The sequence below is a fragment of the Alexandromys fortis genome, unplaced genomic scaffold (genome assembly GCF_014885135.2).
Source record: "Alexandromys fortis isolate MF-2015 unplaced genomic scaffold, M_Fortis_MF-2015_v1.1 scaffold_119, whole genome shotgun sequence".
In the NCBI taxonomy this organism is placed as follows: domain Eukaryota; kingdom Metazoa; phylum Chordata; class Mammalia; order Rodentia; family Cricetidae; genus Alexandromys; species Alexandromys fortis.
Genome location: NW_026067991.1, coordinates 1,645,755 through 1,672,218, shown reverse-complemented (window position 1 = coordinate 1,672,218; position 26,464 = coordinate 1,645,755). Strand labels below are relative to the sequence as shown.

The 26,464-nt window shown below is 44.6% G+C and overlaps 1 protein-coding gene across 1 annotated transcript in view; it reads left to right on the top strand.

The window, feature by feature from the left end:
• Positions 1–5,317: 5,317 nt before the first annotated feature.
• The window catches only part of Senp5 (SUMO specific peptidase 5), a 33,938-nt gene continuing 12,791 nt past the window's right edge, over positions 5,318–26,464 (top strand). The window contains exons 1-6 of the mRNA XM_050159785.1: positions 5,318–5,502; positions 16,516–18,037; positions 21,887–21,992; positions 22,116–22,254; positions 22,438–22,485; positions 26,074–26,151. Of these exons, the coding sequence (XP_050015742.1) occupies positions 16,546–18,037; positions 21,887–21,992; positions 22,116–22,254; positions 22,438–22,485; positions 26,074–26,151 (1,863 nt within the window). The 5' untranslated portion in view covers positions 5,318–5,502; positions 16,516–16,545. The remainder of the gene's footprint in view (positions 5,503–16,515; positions 18,038–21,886; positions 21,993–22,115; positions 22,255–22,437; positions 22,486–26,073; positions 26,152–26,464) is intronic.

Sequence of the window (26,464 nt, the reverse complement as noted above, 5' to 3'; positions counted from 1 at the left end):
CAAACAGGGATTGCTACAGGCTTTGCGGCAAGGAAATTGGCAACCTATATACATTAGGAAAGCTGGCCTTACTGTTCTGGAGCATCCAGTACTTGTTTCTCTCAATTCTGATTGGTCCCCTGCAGGGTACAGTCTGTGGTTTCTCCTGGTTATTGTAAGGGTGAGGCCTAGTCCCAGTATTGTTAGTCTACAGCCTGTTATGACTGCACAATGTTGTTAGGCCTCTTCATTAATATCCATATATCTAAACAATAGCCTGCATGTCCAGACACACTCAGGATCACAGGGCTGGTCTAGTCTTAGCGCTTAAAGACTCTTGGAGCTGACTTCCTCTTAACCTTCTTTTTAAAGATTGTTTTTGAGCTGGGTGGTGGCGGCAGACACTTTTGAGGGGGGGCAGATCTCTGTGAATGAGATCAAGCCCAGCCTGGTCTCCAGAGTGAGTTCCAGGTCAGCCAGGGCCACATGGAGAAACCTGTTCCAAAAAACCAAAGGGGAAGCCAGGCGGTGATGGTGCATGTCTTTAATCTCAGCACTCAAGAGGCAGACACAGTTGGATCTCTGTGAGTTCGAAGCCAGCCTGGTCTACAAAGTGAGTTTCAGGACAATTAGGGCTGTTACACAGAGAAACTGTCTCTAAAAACAAAAAACCAAAGGGGGAAATTTTTTTTGAGATTTATTTTTACTTTTTAAAATGTGTGTGTGTGTGTGTGTGTGTGTGTGTGTGTGTCTTACGTATGTGAGTATCCTGGGAGGGCAGAAGAGGGCATCAGATAACTTGGTACTTGGGTTGCAGGTGGTTGTGAGCTGCCTAATGTGGGTACTGGGAATTGAACTCAGGTCTGATGAAAAGCAGGAGGCACTCTTTACTGCGGAGCTAGATCTTTCCTGGTGTCCTGGGATTAAGGGGGTGTGCCCGCCACATCTGCTGTTCTGCCCTAATCTATTGTTTGGGGGGTTTCATTTGTTCTCCTTTTTCCAGGGCTTTAGGTGTATCATTAAGTTATTGGAGATTTCAGGTTGGAGAGATGGCTCAGAGGTTAAGCACTGGCTGTTTTTCTAGAGGTCCTGAGTTCAACTCCCAGCAACCACATGGTGGCTTACAACCATCTCTAGTTGGGTTTGATTCCCTCTTCTGGTGTGCAGGTGTACATGCAGAGAGAGCACTCATATAAAGTAGACAAATAAATAAATCTCAAAAGAAATGTATCTGGTTATCTAGTGTAGTCAATTAGAACTCCCTGAACAGTTCAGATTCTGTTGGATTCTGGGATTTAAGTCTCCATCATTTCATCAAGGACTTGTTTGTTGTTCAATCACGTGCTTGTCTATCCTGTGGGAGTTATTCTGTGCGCTAGCGTTTCTCTTCTGGTTGATGTGTAGTTTTATTCCATTTTGATCATTTCAGCTTTCCTAGATTCGTTAAGATCCACCAAGTCAGCAAGGCTGTGGTGGCACACACTTTAATCCTAGCACTTGGGAGGGCAAGAGGCAGGAGGATCTCTGTGAGTTTGAGGCCAGCCTGGTGTACAGAGTGGGTTTCAGACCAGGCTCTAAAGCTACACAGAGAAATCCTGTCTCAAAAAAACAAGAACAAGCCGGGTGGTGGTGGCGCCCGCCTTTAATCCCAGCACTCAGGAGGCAGAGGCAGGCGGATCTCTGTGAGTTCGAGGCCAGCCAGGTCTACAAGAGCTAGTTCCAGGACAGGAACCAAAAGCTACAGAGAAACCCTGTCTCGGGAAGAAAAAAAAAAAAACACAAGAACAAAGCAAAGCAAAAAAAGTCCACTTTGTCCTAATACATGAACTATTTTAATGGAAATTCCTGGGGCTGCTGAGAAAGTGTTTAGATAGGATATTCTGTAGATGTCTGATACCATTTGATCTATGGTGTCATTCAATCCCGATGTTTCTCCCTTTTTCCTGTCATTTGGTGACAGCAGCGTATTGAAGGAACCCCCTACTATTGTGCTGGGTTTTACCTGTGACTTTAGATCTAGTAATACTTGTTTTCTAAGATTGGGTACAGGTTTTCTTTGAATATTAATGTCCTCTGTTAGGGCAGTTCCTGCAGAATGCTGCAGCTGGTTGACTCTGGTGTGTTAGCACCTCACTTTCATCTGCCTTTTGTGACCACTCCCTTGTGTGTCTGGAACCTTCTGTTTGAAGTATGTAAATCTTACTGAGAGTTTCCTAAAGTTCAAAGCCTATGCAAAACTTGGTTGCAGGAGGATGAGGCAAACTGAGTTGTCCCGTGGTTTTGGAATATGTATTGGCTTTGTCTCTTTGAAGGATACTTGGTTACTGGAGGACTCAGCAAACAGAGATGTTCTGAGGTTTTGGCATACGGGAAATTTACTTGCTAAAGGCGTAAATTATATAACAATAAAAAAGACCTTTGCGCCTGGCAGTGGTGGCACACCCCTTTAATCCCAACAGTCAGCGAGGCAGAGGCCAGTGGATTTCTGTCAGTTCAAATCCAGCCTGGTCTACAGAGTGAGTTCTAGGACAGCCAGAGATACACTAAGAAAAACAAAAAATAAAAACAAAAACTCTGTCTCCAGCCACCCCCCTCAAAAGGCCCTTTGCAAAGCTAGAGTCAGTCAGTTTATCAAAGGCTACTCCCCTGCAGCTGGAAAAATGGCAAAGCATCCTAGAGGACCTGTTTCTTCTTTCCTTGGACCCACACGAACCCAACACCAGAAACAAAGGTCTTCATATTGAGTTGTTCCCATAAGCAGTACAAAGTGACCTTCTTTCCCCCTTGCTACTTTTTGCTTTGAACTCTGTATTTCCAGGTATTAGGACAGTGACATCTGCTTGTCTTATCGATCCAGTTTACTGGGAACATCTTTTCCCACCCTTCTGCCCTCACAGTGTCTGTTTTGTGTGTGTGTGTGTGTGTGTGTGTGTGTGTGGTGTTGAGCTTCTTGTAGGAAACCTACCTTATGATCCAGTGTACTAGTCAGGGTCTTTTTTTTTTTTTTGAATTTTCGAGACAGGGTTTCTCCATAGCTTTGGTTCCTGTCCTGGAACTAGCTTTTTTTTTTTTTTTCTAAGATTTTATTTATTACATATACAATACAGTGTTCTGCCTCCATGTATGCCTGCATGCCAGAAGAGGGCACCAGATCTCATTTTAGATGGTTGTGAGCCACCATGTGGTTGCTGGGAATTGAACTCAGGACCTCTGGAAGAACAGTCAGTGTCCTTAACCTCTGAGCCATCTCTCCAGCCCCCTGGAACTAGCTCTTGTAGACCAGGCTGGCCTTGAACTCACAGAGATCCTCCTGCCTCTGCCTCCCAAGTGCTGGGATTAAAAGGCGTGCGCCACCACCGCCCGGTTTAGTCAGGGTCTTTTGATTGGGCATAGAGACCCCCCCATGTCCACAGCTAGAATTGAAAGCTACTTCTTGCCAGGCAGTGATGGCTCAAGTCTTTATTGCCAGCACCTTACGCCTGCGTGTGCATGTGTGTGCGTGTGTGAGTACCTGGTCACTGAGGTCAGAGGAGGGCACCAGGTCTCCTGGAACTGGAGCTGCAGATGGTTGTTAGGCTTCATGTGGGTGCTAGAAATTGAACCTAGATCCTTTGCAACAGCAACAAGTGGTTATTAACTACTTAGCTGATTTTCCAGCCCCGGTTTCAGAACTTGAAATACATCATTCCAAGTTGTTCTGGCTTTTCAGTTTCAGGTAAATAATCTTGTGATACTCTGATGGATGAGGCTTTCCTTTTGAATTGGCGTTTTTTTCTCTTGCCACTTCCACATGCTTTCACTGTTCTGTATATGTGATGTTTTAACTGTAATACGAGGAAGGGAAGTTCTGTTCTGATTTTGTCTCTTTGATATACTAAATGCCTCCTGGTTAAATCTTGATTGGCATCTTGCTTCTTACTCAGGGAAATTTCCTGTGATTTTTTTGGAAGTGTTTTGCAGGCTGTCCTGGAACTCACTGTGTAGACTAGACTGGCCAGGAACTCAGAGATCCATCTGTCTCCTCGTGAGTGTGGGGGGTTAAAAGCACCACTCCTGCCCGCATGGTTATAATCCCATCAAGTTCACAATTGAAATTAATCATCAGTCTCACTGGGTAGACCAGGCTGGCCTTCAAATTCACGACAATCCTTCTACCTCAGCCCTCTGACTACAGTTATGTGCTACCCGACTCGACTTCAAAATGAAAAGTTTTGAAGCAGAATAAGGTAAAAAGACCAATTATTAGATACTGATTTGTTGATTTACTTGGTGATTTACTGTTTGTACTGCTTATTTGCCTAGCACGACTTTCCTTGCTACCTGAAACAGAATGACCTGCTGAAACACTGGGTTCTTGCTCTTAGCTGACTGCCATGTATGTACTCTTATGTAACATGCCTGCCCCACCTGGTTTTAGATATAAAGTGAATATACAGTCTGGCCCCGGGATCGGAACCTTTCCGAAGCAGTCCCGGCTTATGTTTACCTCTCTTCCTTTCTCATTAGTATTGGAGTGCTTATTCTAGAAGGATTTCCGCGACCATTTTACGGAGTTGCATAGGGTGGTGCACACCGGTAATCCATCAATCATAGCGCTTACGAGGCTGAGGCCGGAGGGTCTGAGTCCAAAGCTAGTCAGTGCTGCACAGTGAGACTCTCTTTAAAGAAAGAGTATACTGGGTGATTGCTGACGCACCCACCAGAAAGAGAAATTTTATTGTAAACTTCCCGAGTTCTGGTAGGCCAATTACCATTGAACTGGAGGCCCTGCCCTCCTGGGGAGATGTTAAAGAAGTAAGTTACATTACTAGGGGCTAAAGATCAACAGGGGAAGTAGAGTGGGAAAGCCTGCGCCCCTCCAGAGCGAGAGTGCGAGGGCTCAGTGGATCGTACATCGGCTGTGGTCTGTTTTAGCCTTTCTTTTTTCTTTTCTTTTCTTTCTTTTTTTTTTTTTTCGAGTTAGGGTTTCTTTTTGTAACAGTCCCGGCTGTCCTGGAATTCACTTTGTAGAGCAGGGTGGCCTCGAACTAAGATCCGGCTGCCTTTGCTTCCCAAGTGCTGCGATTAAAGGCACGCGCCACCGCGCCACCACCACCAGGTTTGTTTTAGCCTTTCTGACGGCAAAAGCTTGAGGGGAGCTGATGGCCGGAAGTCGGAAACCTGCCTTGAGGCGCCTGGGCCAACTCAAGACTGCAGTTCCTCCAGAACCTCCGTTGCAGACCCACGCCTGGAGCAGAAGCACGCCGGCGTTTCTAAAAGCAGGCGTCTCTAGCCACGCCCTTCGCACGGGGAGTAGGCGGAGCTCCTGGCGGAAGGGCAAGGGAGGAGGAGGTGACGCGGAAAGCGGGCGCCGGTATCGCGCAGCGGCTGGCAGGAAGCTCGGCAGCCCCGCCGGCCGCGAGCAGGCCGGAGTCCCGGTGGCTGGTCGGGCTTCTCCGGGTGTGGGCGTGGGCGAGGCAGCGGTTCCGGCGGCCGCAGCGTTCGTCCAGGCAGCGGGTTAGGTGCCGGGAGCCAAGCACCTAGGTAAGCGGGAGCGGGGCAGCCCCGGCGTCCGCGGCGCTGCTGACCAGCCCTTCCCCACGCCAGCTCAGCGCCGCCCGAGGCCCGCACACTTCCCCACGGCCGCACCGCAGGCCGCCTAGTGGGCGCTGGTCTCCGGGGACCGCGGCCCTTCTTCCTCTGTAGCCAGAGCCTTGAGATCAGACGGCTAGAAAACCCGCTCCCCGGGCCGCTCCTCCCGAAGCCAGGGGACGCTTTGCCTGTAGATCGCTGTCAGGCTCCCAGCGCCTGCCTTATCGGAAGTCGAGGGGTTTGAGTTTATCCGACAGTTCTGCTTGCTGCTTGCTTTGGTTCCTTCCCACCACGCTTATGCATGGCACTCTTGGGCTTTAGGTTGGTGGGAGGCTACTTTTTTATTTTATCCGGGCTGGGCAATATTAACTCCGATTTCCACTGTGAGGCCATTCTGTTGGGGAAAGTGAGATGCTGAAAGGTCATGCGAGTTTGTACTTAAGAGTCCGGAGAAGCTGAATTGAAGCGCTAGTCTGCTATTTGGTATTGTTTTTAAATCACCGCCTGAACGTAGGCATGTTCTTATACCTGTACAAATTAGTTGGAATAATTGAATGACATTTTTTGAGGCTCTGGTTAAAACGCCATTTAAGAATATTCAGGGCACATGGTACATCCCTAATTATGCTTTTTGCCTCTTGTCCAGAATAAGCTTAGTATCGAGAAGGGTGCCAGGAAAGATACCAGGATCTTGTGTGGTTGGAACTTAACTGCAATCTGTGCTTTGAGTGTGCAGCATCCAAGAAAGCTAGTCACTCAGATGCTTGTGCTTATCGATAGCGCACTGGTATAAGGATAAATCATCAGTTTCTCCCATTCGGAGATAGCATTTGTGCACTGGGCTTTGAGAGAAGACCTAGGAGATGCCTCATTTATGTTTCGTCCTATTTAGGAGTCCTTTGCTCCTATATCTCGGATTCCCGATACTCTGCTCCTAAAACATACCATATGTGGCTCAGGCTGGAAGGCAGTTTGCTGTGTAGATTATGCTGGCCTTGAATTTACGGTTATCCCCATCTCTGTTAACTCCCAAATGTTGGGATTACAAGCCCAGTTTATACATCTTTTCTCTTTTTTATTATTAATTTTTTTTTTGAGACAGGGTTTCTCTGTGTTGCTTTGAAGCCTGTCCTGGAAATAGCTCTTGTAGACAAGGCTGGTCTCGAACTCACAGAGATCCACCTGCCTCTGCCTCCTGAGTGCTGGGATTAAAGGTTTATGCCACCACCACCCAGCTTGCTCTTTCTTTGTTGCCCCCCCATCTTTTATATTAAAAAAGCGTACATGCATATTTTGCCTGCATGTCTGCAGCACATCTTGTTTGGCGCCTATGGGGAGCAGAAGAGGGCGTTGGATCCCCTGGAACTAGTGTTATGGGTGATTGTGAGGCACTGTGTGAGTGCTGGTGGTAGAACACGTCCTCTTCACCACTGAGCCATCCACCCTGCCTTTCCATTTCGGTTTTCATAGTAACCTTTGCCTTTCTCTCCCATCTTTAATTTTACTATTATTATCGTTATTATTTGAACCCAAAGCATCACACATGCTAGGCAAGCACTGAGCCTGGTTCCCATGTCTTTTTGGTTTACTCCCTGATTTTGTCCTGGTGGTACTTCTTATCTTGTGGACTCTTTGAGAAAGGTATATGGGAGGTATATACTTTGATAAATCACCTGTCTGAAAACCTTTTTCCCTTTTCAGTCATTAGTTCTTAGGCAGGCCTAAAATTCTCTTGTTAAATAATTTTCTGTCAGAACTTTGAAGCCTTGAAGGCGTTTCTCCATTGCTTTCTAGTTTCTAGTCAAGTGGGGTGTGGCTGCGCTAACCTGTGTGGGGTCTCTTCCTGGATTGTTCTGCACTCTATGTATTGAGACAGAATCTCTCATTGAATGTGAACTGCCCATTTGGCTGGCTGGTTGACCATCAAGCTCTAGGGATCTGTCTTCTGCTACTACCCAGTTCTGGGATTATAGGAATGTGTTGTGCTCAGTTTTTAATGTGGGTCCTGGGGACCCAAAATCAGGTAGTGTGGCACCTCCAGCAAGGGGCTGGAGATTGAAACACACACACAAACATACACACACACACAGAGACAGACATGGGCCATCCTTGAAACATGAATGCCAATTTTATTGTGTTCCTGGGTAGCTTATATAGGGCTGTCTTTGACTAATGGGCACGCCCTAGCTCTCAGGATTTTTCAGCTGCAAGCCCACCAGAAACCACTCCTCTACCATCAGGAACTCATGAGGGCCTCGTGCCCAGAGCAGCTGCAAGCCCGGGAAAACAAGTTGTTTACTCTGGCAGGCAAGGGGTCATAGAAAATTCAGGGTCTGAGGGTCTGCAGTCCCCAACAGGTGGCAAGCATTTTTCCCACTGAGGCATCTCCCAGCCTCTACACCCCCAACCCCCACTCCGCCTTTTTTCTTTTTCTTTTTTTCTGAGATCTGAGAGTCTGGCTACTTGTGACCCATCTGCCTCAGCCTTCTGAGTACTTGGACTGTAGGAGGTGTAGCTACACCTGGGGCGTGGGCAGTCAGTTCTTAGCAGATCTTATTCTTTTCTATTTTTCCCATTCATCCTGTTTTTGTGTTTGTTTTTTTTGGGGCAAGGTTTCTCTGTGTAACAGTCCTAACTGTCCTGGAACTTACTTTGTAGACCAGGCTGGCCTCAAACTCAGAGATCCACCTGCCTCTACAACCCAGTGCTGGGATTAAAGGTGTGCGTCACCGCATCCTGCTCATTCTATATTTTTTTATTTGAAATTATGTCTAAAGAAGATGTCTCTTCTACCTGTTTTGTTACCCTTTAAAATTATACAGGGCATAGTGATACATGCTTTTAATCCCAGCACTCCAGAGGCAGAAGCAAGCTAATCTCTGTGAATTCGAGGTCAGCATGGTCTTCATAGCAGGTTTCAGGCCAGCCAAGACTACATAGTGAAACCTCTCTCTGTGTGTCTCTCTGTCTCTCACTCACAGAGTATTTATGTGTATGTTCTGGCACCACAGTGACATTTCAGGTTCATAGGTTCAGGCTGGCCTCCCACTGGACTGTGTGACCATTGATGGCATTGATTTCCTTGTGCTCCTGTCTCGGCCTCCAGAGGGCTGGAATTTCAAGTTTGAGTCACTGTGCTACCATTTCTTTCAGTAGATGAGTATTTTTTGAAACCAAGGTCTGGTTGTTAGGGTGCTTACTTTTTACTGGGATTGTGTTGCTTCATTGACAGTCAAGAAATATTTATTTGTGTATGTACATTGCCATATCTGTATCTGCATTAAACTCTGAGCTCATAGTGGTACCTCCAGCTTTTCTCTCATCATTTCATGCTTCATTATTTCTCTAGTGGTGGAAAGTCCAGCTTTAATTATCCACAGCATATTTTATTTATTTGCTCAACTTCAGGATACCAATAATATCAGAGTTGACTCCTACTTGTATGAAAAGACAGATTTGCTGTGCACTGTGCAATATCTGTATGCACACTTTGTCTTTCTTTAGTGCTTGAGCATGTTGTCCAAAATTGTTTTCTAAAGTTGTCTGTTAATTTTCTCCTTTTGTGGTGTAGTTGTATTAATCATTTGAAATACAGGGGCTAAGAGATACAACACAGTGGTGGAGCCGCCTGCTGGGCATTCACGAGGCCCTGGTTTAATCTCCAGTATTGCAGAGAGGAAAAGCAAGCACGCCAGGTTCATTTAAGATGTGAAGCATTAGGTTTGTCTAAAGCCAGACCGGCAGAAAAAGACATACAGAGAAACAGCCCTTCCCTCATCATTTCTTGCCCCTCCCTCCTTTGGAACTCATCTGAACTTCGCCTTCTTCATCTAAGGATAGATCCTGTAAATCACTGCATGCTGGTTGCTGAAGGAATCCTTGCCCCATTGAAGCTTCATTCAACCTGTAGATAAACTAGTTTATTCAACCATGCTCTTGCTGTGGGTAATGGTGGAATATTTGCTTTTATAGACAATGTTGCAACATTGTCTTTGCCTTGTCATTGTCCTAGCTGCGTTTTCTGTTCAAGTTACTTAAAGTAAGGTTGCCAGATCAAAGGATAAATACTTCTGTGGAATTTATGAAATCTTAACCAAATTCTCTTCCAAAATGATTACGTTAGTTTGGAATTCCATCAGCAAAGTTTGAAAATGCCTTTTTTAGTCAGGTGGCAGAAGCAGGAGGATTGCATATTTGAGGTAGGTCTTGGCTACAGAGTAGTGCCTTGGAAACAAAGTATCTTTTGGCTAGAGATATGCCCAGCTGTCAAGAAAGTAACTCGAGATCTCCAGAAGGAGACTATCTTACTGTTTTTCTATGTTTAAGGGCTATTTAGAAAATTTTATTTATGAATTGCCTCCTTATATATTTTTTCTCACTAGGTTATCAAGCTTTTTGTCTTTTATTTCTTAATTTAAGAGTTCTTTATGTATTAGCAATATTAGCACTTTATATGTCATGACTTTTTATATATATATATATATATATATTTTTTTTTTTTTCTTTTTGTTTTTTCAAGACAGGGTTTCTCTGTGGTTTTGGAGCCTGTCCTGGAACTAGCTCTGTAGACCAGGCTGGTCTCGAACTCACAGAGATCCACCTGCCTCTGCCTCCGAGTGCTGGGATTAAAGGCGGCGCGCCACCACTGCCCGGCCATATAGTTTTTTCTTTTAACAGACTTAATTCACTTTTATTTTTCTTGTATAAAAACCCTTATGTGACAGCCACGGCTGGAGCCTGGGTCCTCTGAACAGAGACTCTGGTGTGGGTTTTCACAAGATGGTCAGTGAATTCCTGATAAGGAGACTTGGTGAACACAGTCTCTTTCCAGAGGTCGGGGGTCAGGTAGCTGTAGGTCTTAGAGATGGCATCAAAGGTGGCCTTGGCAAAGTTGCCCAGGGTGGCAGTGCAGCCCCTGGCTGATGTGTAGCAGTTATCAATGCCAGCCATCATCAGTAGCTTCTTGGGTACAGGATCTGAGACTATGCCAGTGCCTCTGGGGGCAGGGATGAGACACACCAGCACAGAACCACAGCGGCCTGTCACTTTGCATGGAACAGTGTGGGGCTTGCCAATCTTGTTCCCCCAGTAGCCTCTCCGCACAGGGACAGTGGAAAGCTTGGCCAAGATAATGGCCCCTCGGACGGCAGTGGCTACTTCCTTGAAGCACTTAACACTGAGGCAGACCTACATGACCGCTGTCGTCCCCAATAGCCACGAAAGCCTTGAACCTGGTCCGCTGGCCTGCCCTAGTCTGCTTCTGCACTGGCATGATCTTTAGAACCTCATCCTTTAGGGAAGCTCCCAGGGAAAAAAATCAGTAATCTCGGATTCCTTAATGGGCAGGGAGAACAGGTAGATCTTCTCTACTTGATTTTCATGTCCTTAACCAGGCAGCCCAGCTTGGTGAAGGAAATCCACTCCTTTTCTTCAGCTTTACCTCTGCCAGCCCCACGACCACAACCACGAGCGACCACGACCGTGGCCGAATCCTCCGGGAGCCACCACGGCCTCCTAATCCTGGGCCCCTGGGTCCTCAGGGCCCTTCTACTGCACTGGCGTCATCCACCAGTTAGTGTTTTCCAGAAGCAGCAGCATATATATAGTTTTTTAGAGACAGGGTTTCTCTGTAGTTCTGGCTGTCCTGGAACTCACTCTGCAGACCAGGCTGGCCTTGAACACAGAGATCTGCCTGCTTCTGCCTCCTGAGTGCTGGGGTTAAAGGCACCACCCAGCTTTTTATAGAATTTTTCATTGATTGTATTTTCCAGGCTCTTAATCTTTGTGGTGGCCATCACTTTGTGTTTTTTAGTGTATTAGTTGATGGAAATGCATGGCTGGTCTTTATTAGAAGAAACGTTCTGAAAAGTCAATGAAGTGGGCTAGCTGGGGCTCCGACGTGGAGGAATATCTGTGTGTTGACTTATGGATTTTCTTACAAACTTAACAACTTTTCTGGAGGATGAACCAGTGATTGCCACAGTCTCAGAGGATGAGTTGAAAAAGAGTACTTCTTACTGACTGTACCATTCTCCTTCAAACTGGCCTTACAGAATATCTGTTTTACCATTTTATTAAAAAAACATTTTTATTTTATGTGTATTGGTGTTCATGGTTGTCTGTGTGAGGGTGTCAGATCTTGGCATTACAGACAGTTGTGAGCTGCTGTGTGGGTGCTGGGAATTATACTTGGGCCCTCTAGGAGAACAGCCAGTTCTCTTAATTGCTGAGCAATCTCTCCAGCCCTATTTTACCCTTTTTGAAGGTTAAATTTCTATTCTTAGGGACAAAAGGGACAGTGCATTTCTTTGATGTCAGAATACACTGGAGAATAATTGTTTGGCCTTCTAGGGGAGCATTAAATATCTACAATCTTTAAATGACCTCTCTTGTCCTGATAGGAATTGTCTCATTGACAGTGTATCTTTATAAAGTGTTGGTGAGGAGGGCAAGTCCACAGCATGAACTCATTCCTCTCAGCTTGCTCTGCACTGTGCTTTCCTGATTTATCTTTTCCAAGAAAGGGAACAGCTTCTCTCTCAGGGCAGGAGGGAGGATCTGGGGTGGAACTTCCTCTTCAGACTTCCTGGGACCTTCCTTTTTCAGCTATCCATATTCCTAACCTTCATAGGTATTTGTTTCCTCTAATTTGGGACCTTTCTGAGATCATATAGCTTACTTCATGGCATTGCCCTTTCTGACCTGCTGAGTGTGTTACTCATTCATCTGCTTTTTGTTTTTTAAAACAAGGTTTTGCTGTGTGGCCTTAACTGACCTGGAACTTGTTATATAGACCAGGCTGGCCTTGAACTCATTAAAGATTTGAACTTGGAGACCCTCTAGTCTCGCTGAGATTAAAAGTGCATACCACCTAGTGCGACTGTTTCTTTTACAAGTTTTATTGATCTTCTTTCATTAGCTTTGCCTGTGGGGCTTTTCCTCACTCATCCACACACGTTATTTTTGACAGGGTCTCATTGTAAATCACCAAAGCTGGCCTTTAACTTGTGAGCCATGCCTCAGTCCCCTGGCTGCTAGGATTATCGGAGGATATGTGTACCTAGTGGGGTTTTGCCTTTTTAAAATCTAACTTCCAGCCGGGAGGTGGTGGCGGCACATGCCTTTAATTCCAGCACTTGGGGTGGGTGAATCTCTTTGGGCGAATTCCAGGACAGCCAGGGTTGTTACACAGAGGAAAAACCACCCAAACACACATGCCCAAAATCTAACTTCTAGCTGTGCATAGTGGCGCACACATATAATTCCAGCATCTGTGAAGCAGAGGCAGTAGGCTTGCTAATTCAAGGCCAGCCTGAGTAATTTAGAAAGATCTTGCCCCTCCGCAGTCCAGTGTTGAATGTATCATTGGGCTTTGAAGAAGAGACCAAGGTAAACATATATTTAGCCCTCCATGTGTTTTCCTCACAGGAAAGTGATGCATAGAAAGGTAACATTGAGGCTTGGCAGTTGATGCGCACATCTTTAATCCCAGCACTAGGGCCAGCAGAGGCAGGCGGATCTGAGTTTGAGACCAACCTGTTTACAGAGCTAGTTACAGGACAGCCAGGGCTACAGAGAAACCCTTGTCTCAAAAAATCACACAAGACAGGGACGGGTAATGTGGGGGGGGGGGGAGTGGAGAAGATGGGAACCTTTTCTTACTACATTGTTAGCAAACTTGCATTCCACATTATCTGTTGGTTTCTGGTTCATAGTGGGTCATGTGTCATTTCTTCCACTCCTCTTACGGTGGCTAGTGTCTACAGAACTTTTAGTGATACGAGATATCATTAACTTCTGAAATCATGTGTTTGGCTTTTCTTTTTTTTTATATTTATTTATTTATTATGTATACAATATTCTGTCTGTGTGTATGCCTGAAGGCCAGAAGAGGGCGTCAGACCTTTTTACAGATGGTTGTGAACCACCATGTGGTTGCTGGGAATTGAACTCAGGACCTTTGGAAGAGCAGGCAATGCTTTTAACCACCAAGCCATCTCTCCAGCCCTCTTTTTTGTTTTTTGAGACAGGCTATATACCCCAGGCTGACTTAGAACTCGTGTGGCTGAGGATGACCTGGACCCTTCCCTCCTCTTCCTTTATTTACTTGTTTCACAGTTTTATATACATAAATACAGTATACTTTGACTGTATTCATCTCTCATTCTATTATCCCCCCTCATAGAACCCTTTCTTGCCTCCAAGCCCACCTCCTACTTCATCTCTCTCTCCTCTTTTTGACTTTTGAAAAAGGGTTTCTTGGGCTGAAGAGATGGCTTAGCCGTTAAAGGCTAGGCTCACAACCAAAAATATAAGAGGAAGGGTTTCTCTTTGTAGCTCTGGCTGTCCTGGAACTAGCTCTGCAGAGCAGGCTGACCTTGAACTCACAGAGATCCACCCGCCTCTGCCTCCCAAGTGCTGGGATTAAAGGTGTACAACCACTCTCTTTTTCTGGTGTCCCACTACATTTAGTTGTTGCTTGCAGGAGCATGGGTGACGGGTTATTACTTGAGAAAGAATAAGTTAGCCAGTGGCTACTCTACTGAAGAATATGATCCCCCCCTCCCCCAATAACCTTTGATTATCTAGAGATCCTCAGGGAAGAGTAGGTGAGCCCTGATGGAATGTTGCTGGGCCCAGTCTTGTACAGGTCCTCAGTAGACAGCCATCGCTGCTGTGAGTTTGTGGGCACAGCAGCCGGTCACACCCACACAACAGCGGTCCACAGCACTTTATCTTGCGCTCTTCATTCTTGTCCCTTCTTCCTTGTTCCCTGAGCCTCGCAGGGTATATACGCTACCAATGTCCCTTTTAGAGCCAAGCATTCGAGTCATGTGTTTATATCGCTTTGCTCAGCTATGAGTCTGTATTAACTTCTGCTGACTCCGTACAGAGCAGCACCAGTCTGTGGGTATAGACATAAATACCCAGAAGGCATTGTGATCCCATGTCCTTTCGTCAGAGCTCTACTACTTGTAGGGCTTGTCACCTGCCCAGCCCTGGGGTTTTGACCAGGTTTATAGTGCCAGGCGTGAATACCCTTCTGTGGGGGCAAGCCTCAGATCTCACTGGAATTGGTTGGTGTCCTCATAACCTTTGTGCCACTGTTGCTTGTTGCTCCATGCACATCTTGCCTGGTAGGTTGTAGCTTTCAGGGTGCATAGCTGCATAAGATTGATGACCGTTCTCCCACAGACCTTGAGCTGATCTTTCTACCTCATTTCCTGAGGGTTAGAGTTGATTATGCGTGTGCGTCTTCATGACTAATGCAGGCTAGGCTGGCACTGACGGTTGGAGTGTTGTGTCTGGTTTTCATTCATCCTGCTCACTGCTCACCTCTGTCAGCTGTTCCTGGCATTCTGTGTGTGTGTGTGTGTGTGTGTGTTTGTGTGTGTTTGTCTGTGGCTCTTACAGTCACTTGAGAGCCAGTGTAACTAGGTGAGAGCAGCTGGCGAGGTGCTGTTCCTTACAGACAGACTCTGACTTGTGGAAGTGGAGCCTGGTCTCCTGAGGTTGATGGCTATGTGGACCAAAGATAACTTTCCCTTTAAAAAAAAAATTGCCAGGGGCTGGAGAGATGGCTCAGAGGTTAAGAACACTCACTGATTGCTCTTCCAGAGGTCCTGAGTTAATTCCCAGCAACCACATGGTGGCTCACAACCACCTGTAATGAGATCTGGTGTCCTCTTCTGGCGTGTGGGCATACATGGAAGGAATGTTGTATACATAAATAAATAAATCTTTAAAAAAAATTGCCGGCAAAAGTTGTTTTCCTGTTGGCAAATTATAAATAAGCTGATATGAATCTGTCCGAAGTGGTATTTGGTGCTTCTCCCATACTGTCTTTCACTCTGCCATTGAGAACACAGAATCTGAATGACATGCTTCAAGTCACTTAGCTAGTGAGAAACAAACTCTGTGCCTAGCAAGGTGGCTCCAGTACTAAAAACTCAGAAATTCTCTTCTGAGTCTTTGCCTTGTATGTTCTATTAGAAACTGATGCAGCGGGCTGAAGAGACGACTCAGCAGTTAAAAACACCTGTTGCTTTTGCAGAGGACCCAGGTTCGATTCCAGGCACCTACATGGTAGCTTACAGCCATCCATAATTACAGTTCCAGGGGATCCAACATCCTGTTCTGACCTCCTCAGGCAGTAGGCATGTGAGTGGTGTACCTACATACATGCAGCCACATACTCAAGCACATAAAATAAAAATAAATCACAAAAACTGGTATATACTGAGAAGTTTTGGTTTTTGCTTTGTTTTTTGAGACAGGGTTTCTTTGTGTAGTCCTGGCCATCATGGAACTAGCTCTGTAGACCAGGCTGGCCTCTAACTCAGAGATCTGTCTGCCTTTGCCTCCTGAGTGTTGGAATTAAAGGCATGCATCACTAACCACTGCCTGGCAAGTTTGTTTTTGTTTTGTTTTGTTTTTTCGAGACAGAGTTTCTCTGTGTAGCGCTGGCTGTCCTGGAACTTTTTATGTAGACCAGCTGGTCTCCAACTTGCTGAGATTCGCCTGCTTCTGCCTCCCAAGTGTTGGGATTAAAGGTGTGTACCACCACCGACCAGTGGTTTTTTGTTAAAGGTGTCACTCACTATACAGCACTGATTGACCTAGAACTCACTATGTAGAAGAGACTGGTCTACAACTCGAGATTGAGGTCCACCTGGCCACAGCTTCCCCAGTGCTGGTGTTAAAGGCTTGTGTGACCGTACCCTGACAGTTCTTGAAATGTCTTCATCAGAGGCAGGTGTAAAGAAAATAGGGCTTGTTAAATGTTCATGTCTTTTTTCTTTCCTTTTCTCCTTGCAGTGAGACCTTCAGTCAGGTAGGATTTCTTTATGACTGATAGAATACATTGGAATGCATATGTTCTTTTTCATTTTTCTGATCTTAGCTGTGATATGTCTTTATGGCATATTTACAGTGAAATCTAACTTTACATTTTTTTCTGTTTAGGTACATCAGTTCTCATTATGCATCAGAAAAATGAAAAAACAGAAGAAAATTCTATGGAAAAAAGGAATTCACTTAGCCTTTTCTGAGAAATGGAATACTGGGTTTGGAAGCTTTAAGAAGTTCTATTTTCCTCAAAACTTGTGCTTTCTGAAAGCTAAGCTGGGAAGGCCGGTTGTTTGGGGTCAACAGCTGAGGCATTTCCAGTGTAGTAAGAAGGGTCCTCACATCCAGAAGTCATGGATTCAGGATGTGCCGCTTTGTGCAAAGGCCAGGTCTGGAGTGGCTGCTCAGAATGGTAGCACTTTGTATGCCAAAGTGAGCAGGAAGGACACCAAGCACTTCCTTTCTTCCTCAAGGAGCTTCCTGAAACTCCAAGCAGATAAGTTACTGTCATCAGCAAAGAACTTGGACCATGGATACTGCAGAGAGAAAAGGCTCCTGACGGCAGTCACTAGCTTGTCAACAAATACTGTCTTAGGTAAGGCCAGTGGTCACAAACCTAGGACAGGCCCACAGGCTTCAGACTTTCCCATGAAGTTCAATGGGGAGAGCCAAAGTCCAGGTGAGAGCGGCAAGATTGTGGTCTTGAACAAACATAGAAAGCGTGTCTGTTATGGCTGCTACCAAGGGCTAGAGCACCACAGGAATGGGAAACCCTTGATTCCGAAAAAGTTCCAACTTAATCAACATCGAAGAGTCAAAGTGTCTCTTATGATGCATGAGAAATTATCCATGATTAGATTTCGGTATAGGATTTTCAGATCCCAGCACTTCAGAACGAAAAACAGAGTTTGCAAGCTAAGAAAAGCCCAGAGGAGCTGGGTACAGAAGGTTGCTGGGGACCATCAAGAGAACCGTAGGGATAACACTGAGGCTGGCAGTTGCAGCCCGGTCCCTTCCCCAGAACCTGAGGACCCTTGTCAGTGTCAGCCATTCCTTACAGACATGGATGGCAGTGCCGTGGTGAAGGGAAAGAACTTGCATGTGCCTGATGGTCACACTAAAGAAAGCCCTTTCTTGGACAAGGAGCGCAATGTAGATGAAGCCTTCCCTGAGCAACAGAATGGCTCTACCACATACGCCTGGGACCAATCACCCTCTTCTAAATGGGAGTGTACAGAGCAAATTCACGAGATCCCTTTAACAGAACATCCTCCTAGTAACAAGCTCACTTCGGAAACGGAAAGAGCAGTTCTGACTCTGGGTCAGGAGAGTGGGACAGGTGCTGTCAGTGACGACAGAGTAAGACTGCCAGTGTCTGGAGCAGATACATCTGTGGGTGCTGTGGATGGGCCTGTGTCTGAAGAGCCTCCTCAGAACGAGCACTTCCAGATGGAGGAGGATGGGTCTGTTAAGCAGAACATCCTTAGTTCTAAACTGCTGGACCACCCTTACTGTAAAAGTCCCCTGGATGCCCCCTTGGTGTGCAGTGAACTCAAAGCAGAAAACCAAATGGCGGGTGGCAAGGGCAGTCAGAAAGCGTCTCCCGTGGATGATGAGCAGCTGTCAGCCTGCCTCTCCGGTATGCACTGTTCTTTGTTGCCCTCCATTATCCTTCCCAGAAGTCTTGGTTCACCCTCCCACACATGGCTTTCCCTGGAGGCCATTGGATGTTCGTGGTGCCTTTTACACTGCTCCCTTATGGAGATGTTGCTTAGCTCCCTTCTCGGTTTGCTGATGGACACTTGGATTGATTTTGCTATGAGGGTTCAATGAACTTTTGTACACAATTGTTTCTGTAAGTTAAATTGCTATTGAAATTGCTGGTAAAAGAATGTTGATATTCAAACAGTTTAAGAGAATGGCCAAATTGCCTTTTAAACCTAAGTTTTACCAGTCAGTCATACAGATTACAGATGAGAATTTTATAAGATCAGGTCTTTGTTTTTAGACAGAATCTTAGGTAAAAGTCAGTCTGGCCTCAAACTTGCATGCAGTCGAGGATGACTGAATTCGTGATGCTCTCAAGTGCTGGATTACAGGTATGTTATCACCATACATGATTTATATGGGGCTGTGGATTGAACGCAGGGCCTCGTGCATGAGAGGCAGACATTCTGTCAACTGAGCTCTACCCAGCCTGATGACTTCTGTGTGTTTGGCTGCATTTGATTGGTACATAGTTTTTCTTTACCTAGTTCTCCTTAGGATTGTTTCTCTTTTATTAATATATGAGAAGCTCCTGTATACCAGCCAGAATTCTGTTATCTATGAATATAGGAACAAGCAGAATACAATGATCTCTGCTTCCATGGACCACCATATCAGTTTAGATATAAAGATGCCAAATTAATTGTAATTGCCAAGGATTGTCACTCCCAGAATATAACATTCTTTAGTGCCACAACATTGTTTGTTGTTTAGACAAATTTTAAAGTTTTTGTTGTTGTTTCTTTTTTCTTCTTAACAGTATTATTTATTATTTCTTTGACAGTTCCATATCTGTATACAGTGTATCTTTTTACCTTTTTCTTTTAGTTGGGGTTTTACTGTATCTCTCTGACTGTCCTGGAATTTGCTATGTATATCAGGCTGTCCTTGAACTCACAGAGATCCATCGGCCTTCCAAGTGCTGGCCTCCTCCCTCTTCTTTTTTGTGAGACTGTGTTCACTGTGCATCCCAGATTGACTTTGGACTTGGCATCCTCCTGTCTCATCTTCTCTGGTGCTGGTATTAATGGTATTAAAAGGCAAGAGCCACCATGCCCAGATTACACAGTTCTTAAAAGAATCTGCTCCAGACTCTGTCTCCCAAATGCTGAAATTAAAGATGTGTGCCACCATGCCTGGTGTTATACAGTGTAACTTGATCATATGCAACCCCAACTTTCTCTCCCTGGCACCCCTAACACATCCCTCTTTTCCTTCCTTGCTCCTTCCATCCGTCCCCACTGAGACCTAATTGGACAGTGCTGTTGGGATGTTGACTGATTTTGTTGGTTGACCTTGTGCTGGTGACCATAGCTGCTGTGAGCTCAGGGTGCAATGGTCATGATTTCAAAATATTAAGGTTTCCTGATTTCTCCATTCATTGATGTAGACTAAGACCCCTGTGTAGAAACAAGATAGCTATTAAAATACAAAGGCTGGGAATATAGCAGACATAAATACTCTTGGGGCTGGAGAAATAGCTCTATGATTAACAGACCTGGCTTAGGCAGAGACCCAAAATGACAGCTCACAACCATCTGTAATTCCGGTTCCAGTGGATCTGATACCCTGTTCTGGCCTCCTTAGGCATTAGGCACACATGTAGTACACAGACATAAGCAGAAAAAACACCCTTATACATAATAAAAACAAAAAATTTAAAAATGTTGTGTGCTTTATTCTTAGAACCTTCAACAGACATGGGTGAAGAATCAGAGGTAATGATTTAAAAAACCTAGGGCTGGGCTGGGAAGATGGCTCAGTGGGTAAAAGGTGAAGGCACTTGCTGCCAGGCCTAATGACCTGAGAACCATCTCCCACGTGCTGTCCTTTGACCTCTGTTTGTGTGCTTTTGGCAGGTGTGCCTTACTGTACAGACACACACACACAGCGAATGAACAAATGGAATAAAAATAAGGAATAAAGGGCTGAGGTGCATTCTGTGGTTTGTCCAGCATATCTGGGGCCCTGAGTTGGGTTCCCAGAAAGTTGGGAGCCACTCTGGTGGGAGCTGAACAGGAGGAAATACAGGGTCTTCATCTTCCTCTGTGCAGCAGAGTCCTTTCCATTTTGAATTGACAGCCTAGCAGAAACCATGGTTTGGAGCCACAGAACGAGCTGGTTACGGTTTTCCCATCATAGTCCAGATCAGCTGTCAGCCTAGCAGGCCATGGCTCTTCCTTCTCAGCACATCCCTTTGTGAGCCCCTGAGCCTTCCTCAGCTTCTTTGTTATCTGTTTATAAGCAATGTTGTTGTTTTTTTTTTTTTAGTGGAGACTTTGCTCAGTGGCCATGATTGAAACCATTAAATTAATATGTACATCAGTTGACAGCAGACGGCCTTATAATCTGGCTGAAATCCCTTTTGAAATTGTTTCCTTGGTTGTAGATGTAGCTCTGTTGGAAAAACTCTTATACCACAGCTAAATAAATAATAAAAATTGTTTTTTAAAAATCCCTGTTTTAAACTAGGTCTCTCTAGAGCCTGGCCTGGTCTATAATCCCAGCTGCTGCTGGAGGTTGAGTTGGAAGGTCTTAGGCCAGCCTAGGCCACAGAGGGAAAGGCCTTGCTCAGTTACCCAGTCAAGCTTCCCTCCCCTCACGGGGCTATTCAAGCCTTGTGAGTAGTAGGTGTGTTCTTCTGTGTGGATGGAGCTGCCCTCAGACTTACTATGGTCCTCCTACCGTTGCTGTCTCAATGATGGGATTGCAGGCATGTGAAGGCATGTGCCACCGAGATTGATTCTGTGCTCTGTTAACAATGACCGAATTGAAATAATACAGGGATGATGGTCTTAACCGATTTTAAAGGTTTTTTTTTTTCATTTCTGTTTTTTTGTTTGTTTTTGTTTTTAAAGAAATTAACTACTAGGGTTCCCTAGGCATATTTAACCAGATGGTTTGTTCTCATCCTCTTCCCTCTGTTCCCCATCCTGTCTAAGAGATATCATGTTATGCTACCCTGGTGTCTTAGTCACTGTTCTATTGCTGTGAAGTGAGACCATGGCCAAGGTAACTTATAAAAGAAAGCATTTAATAGGGGCTTACTTACATTTTAGAGGTTTAGTCTGTTATGATGGGGAGCTTGGTAGGACACAGGCAGACACGGTACTGGAGAAATTGGTGAAAGTTGTACATCTGATCTGTAGGCAGCGAGACACTGCTTGACATGAGCATTTGAAACCTCAAAACCCACCCCCAGTGACACACTTCCTCCAACAAGGCCACACCTCCTGTAGCCTGTCATTCTTATTCAAGCCACACCTGCTATCCCAGAATTCCTGTGTCCCAGTGGTCGGCCAATGGCTCAGCTTTTCCACTAGGCTGAACCACAGGTTTCAAGATCACACTATGGAAATGTTTCTCTTTAGTCTTGACAAGCCCTCTAAGTGTCAGGAGTTTAAAAATACAGTATGAGCTGGATGTGGTGGCGCACACCTGTGACCATAGCATGTAAGGAGGCTGACGAGGTTTAGACCCAACCTCTGTTCTGTATGGATGGCACAGCTTTGGGTTAAGGTCAGCTGAAACCACGAAAACCCAGTGTGAAGTGGCAGTTTGAGCATTTCTTTGTGAGTTGCAATGGCAAAGGGCCCAACTCTAGCCTTTTGTTTTAAGTGGCGTTACTGTGTTTTTGTTGTGTGCTCTAATAGATGTGTTACATGCTATGAGAACAACTTTGCTGAAAATTTCCCATGTTTTTCTTTTTCCTTTATGTAAGGATTCCTAGATGAGGTTATGAAAAAGTATGGAAGTTTGGTCCCACTCAGTGAAAAAGATGTCCTTGGGAGATTAAAAGATGTCTTTAATGAAGACTTTTCTAATAGGTATGTCAGTGATGTAAAAGTTAAGCCTGTAGTTACTGCCAAAAATGACTTTTCCCTTAAGAGAAAAGAAATAATTATATGTTGAAAAATGCATTTAATCTTTTCTTTCAAAATCTGTTTTAGAAAACCATTTATCAATAGAGAAATAACAAACTACCGGGCCAGACATCAAAAGTGCAACTTCCGCATCTTCTACAATAAGCACATGCTAGACATGGATGACCTGGCAACCCTGGATGGTCAGAATTGGTTGAATGACCAGGTTAGTGCCTTGTGGTTTTCGGGGTAGAAACTTGCACAAGATGTTGGCCAGTAAAACATACCTTTTGGGTTGGCTTTCCATTTTTCTTTAAAAACGGTCTGACTCAGGTTTTACTATCTTCACTACTATCAACGCAGGATGGTCAGAACTTACAGGACTAATCAGCGGGTTTCAATTTTACAGGTCATTAATATGTATGGTGAGCTGATAATGGATGCAGTCCCAGACAAAGTAAGTTCCTTTTTTTTTTTTTTTTTTTTTGCTTTTAAACAGTATGTAATTGTCTGTATTCTTTAGATTAAATGGGTTGGATTATATCTTGACTCTGCATTTTAGACTTTGCCATATTTTTGATCATCATTTTTGCTTAACCTGGGTGCAGTTATACACCACCTTTTATCCCAGCACTTTGGGAGGTAGAGGCAGGAGGGTCAGAAGTTCAAAATCATGCTTGGGTTCATAGCAAACTTGAGGCCACTGTGGACTACATAAGACCTTGTTTCAGGAGAGGGAGGGTGGAAAGAGAGAGTGAGAAATTTTTGCTTAAGAAAAAAAATCAGTGTCCTTTCGGGTGGTGGTGGCTCATGCCTTAAATCTCAGCACTCGGGAGGCAGAGGCAGGTGATCTCTGTGAGTTCGAGGCCAGCCTGGTCTACAGAGTGAGTTCCAGGACAAAGTTATTGTGGTATTGCACAGAGAAACTCTGTAGAAAGAAAGAAAGAAAGAAAGAAAGAAAGAAAGAAAGAAAGAAAGAAAGAAAGAAAGAAAGAAAGAAAGAAAGAAAGAAAGAAAGAAAGAAAGAAAGAAAGAAAGAAAGAAAGAAAGAAAGAAAGAAAGAAAGAAAGAAAGAAAGAAAGAAAGAAATCAGTGTTCATATTTTCTTTCTTATTTGGTTGTGTGTGTTTATTTGCACCCAAATGGAATGGAGCTTCCTCCTCCTCCTCCTCCTCCTCCTCCTCCTCCTCCTCCTCCTCCTCCTCCTCCTCTTCTTCTTCTTCAAGATATCTTCAACAGGAGTTATAGATTTTAAATAAAACTTGGTCTTGGGGCTAGAGAGATGGTTAAGTGCACTTTTCTTTTCCAAGGAACTTGTGTTTAATTCCTAGCACCCACATAGTGGCTTACAACTGTCTACAGTTCCAGGTTCAGGAGTTCTGATGCCCTCTTCAGACTTCTGAGTACCAGAGGCAGAGGCAGAGGGATCTTGTCTGAGTCCCAGCATAGCCAGAGATATACAGACAAATTCTGCCCCCCAAAATAAATAAATAATATAAATAGTTCTTAATAAATTAATCTATTAAAAAAATCTAATAACAGCAGAATGGTTCTTTGTTTTGGATTTTTTTCTCTTAAATTCATGATTTTGTCATCTTCATAACAAGATCAGCTTAGAACTGAACCACTTGGCTCTTCCTCTTCTTATTGCCCCCCAGTTAAAACTGTTTGCATCTCTTACTAGCCAGCATCCTCTTGGATTTGCAGTCAGCTAGCACACTCCAGTCTCAGCATAGTCTTCTTTGTAGTTTTAGCCTTTTTTGTGGAAAATAAGCTTAGCCTGCCCACCACAGCCTCTGTTTCCTGTCATAACGCCACTTTTCCTGCCCTTGTACTGTGGGTCACTTCGTTGGGTTGGTGCTTGCCACATTTCTTGCAGAATGTCTGGTGGGTCTTAGGAACGTTCATCATGTTGGCAGGAATGATATTGGCACTTGTTTTGGATTTTTGTGACAGGATTTTGCTATTAAATCTTTGGCTGGTCTGGAATTCACTATTTTAGGTCAATTGGCATTGAACCTAAGGCTTTATCTGCTGCTGCTGAAATGCTGGGGTTATAGATGTACCCTGATGCACCCAATTCTTTTTTATTTCTTATTTTGAGACAGAGCTCACTATGTAGACCAGGCTTGCCTCAAACTCAGAGATCCACTTGCTTCTGCCTCCTATGCCTCTTAGCTTTTTTTTTTTTTTTAGACAGTTTTCACTGTGTGCCCCAGATTAGTGTTGGACTTGGGATCTTCCTGCTTCATCTTCTCCAGTGCTAGGAGTAAAGAGAAAGCCACTATGCCCAGGTTGCATTAAAAGAATTTGCTTTAGACTTAACCTGAAGGCATTTGAAAGCAGGTTGCTGTGACCTACTCTGGAGTTCCAGCTTTACTAGGTCTTAGGTGGGCCTAAGAATTTTGATTTTCACATTCCCAGGTGATGTGATTATTCTGGTCTGGTGACCACACCCTGAGATTCACAAGCACCCAGGGGGGTGGACAGTTCTATCCGAGAAAGAGAGTTAAAGTTAGCAGGGACTAGAGCTCCAGCTCAGTGATCGGGCTCTTCTGTGCTAGACACAGAGCCTGTGTTCAGTCTCCAGCACCAAGTGAAGGGCAACAACTATAATAAGTGCAAGCGTCCCCAAGTGAGCAGAAACCACTGTAAAACAGAGAGCTAAGCTTAGCACGGAAGACCTGGACCTGCTCTTTCATTTGGCCAAGGTAATCTTGTAGATAGAAATGATTGTGCACGCCTTTAATCCCAGCCCTTGGAGGCAGGAGCAGGTGGATCTCTGTGAGTGAGTTAGAGGCCAGCCTGGTCTACAGATCGAGTTCCAGGCTGTTACACAGAGAACCCTCTCTCGAAAAACCAAAAAGAAAGAGAAAGAAAGAAAGAAAGAAAGAAAGAAAGAAAGAAAGAAAGCCCTAAAAGAAAAAAAAGGAAAGGAAAAGAGAAGAGAAAGGAAAGGAAGGTGTTCATAGTTACTGGAGAGGAATTTCCAAGTCTTCACACTTCAGATTGGGTAATTTCATAATTCCCACGCTGGAGTTTAATCATTATTTCCTTTTGCTTGTTTATTTTTTTTTTTTTTTTGAACAGGGTCTCTCTGTGTAGCCCTGGCTATCCTGGAACTCACTCTATAGACCAGGCTGGCCTTGAACTCATTGAGATCTTTCTGCCTCTGCCTCCCGAGTGCTGGGATTTAACGGAATGCTAATAATAATGTTAATAAAAATTTGGAATAGATTCTTCTGTTTACTGTGTAATATATTTTCTTCCTCTTGACCTACCTTCCTTCTTCCTTCCTTCATCCTTCCTGCCTCCTTTCCTTCCTTATTTCTGTACTTTTGAGAGAGAATCTCATGTAACTTGGACTGACCTCAAACTCTGCTATAGCTAAGGATGGTTTTGAACTTCTGATCGTCCTGTCTCTACCTTCTAAATGTTAAGATTACAGGTGTGTGCTGCCATACCCAGTTTTTGTGGGCCTAGAGATCAAATTCAGGGTTGTGTGCCTCTGAGGCAAGGACTCTTCCAATTAAGCTAGGCCTTGATTTTTCTTCTCTTTTGTTTTTGAGACAGGGTCTCTATGTAGCCTTGCATGGCCTGTATGTCACTATGAAGATCAGGTTGGACTCCAACTCACAGAGATCCACCTACTGTACCTCCTGAGTGTAGGATTAAAGGCGTGCATCCATACCTGACCAAGCCTAGATGTTTAATAAAAACACTAGTCATAAAAAAAAAAAAAAAAAAAGAAAAGGCTGGGTATGGTGGCCCACACCTTTAATCCCAGCATTGAGGGAGAAGAGAAGGGGCAATGATGGGACAGAGGTAGGCGGATCTCTGAGTTCCAGGCCAGCCTGCTCTACAGAATGAGTTCCAAGAGAGCCAGAGCTACACAGAGAAATCCTATGTTCAAATTAAAAAAGAAAAAACTTTCATTTATCTTTTGTTTATTTTATGTTTTCAAATTCTTAAATTTCTATTTTCTCGTGAAGTTGAATCTGGGCGTGGCCTAATGTAACCTGGTTGATTGTGTTTGCTGTTCTAGGTCCATTTCTTCAACAGCTTTTTCCACAGACAGCTGGTAACCAAAGGCTATAATGGAGTTAAGAGATGGACTAAAAAGGTATTGTTTCCTTTATACTGAATTTGAAGTAGATGAGCGATTCTTGGGGGAGGATCAGAACTGGAATGACATTATGGTGTTAGTAGAACCCTCATGTGACTGTTTACTGTGTTTTATCTTCATGTTTGACGAATAAGACTCTTGAGTGTGGATCTGAATGTGCTGTAAGGAAGGAGCTGCAGTCTGGGTGTTCATGACTGCAGCATTACTGTTAGCCTGCTGGGCCGGCGTGGAGAAGACACTGCTGAGTGTTAGAATAAAAGGCTAAAATAGCTGACGTGCTGTCAGAACGTGTTTATTGGTGGTGGCACAA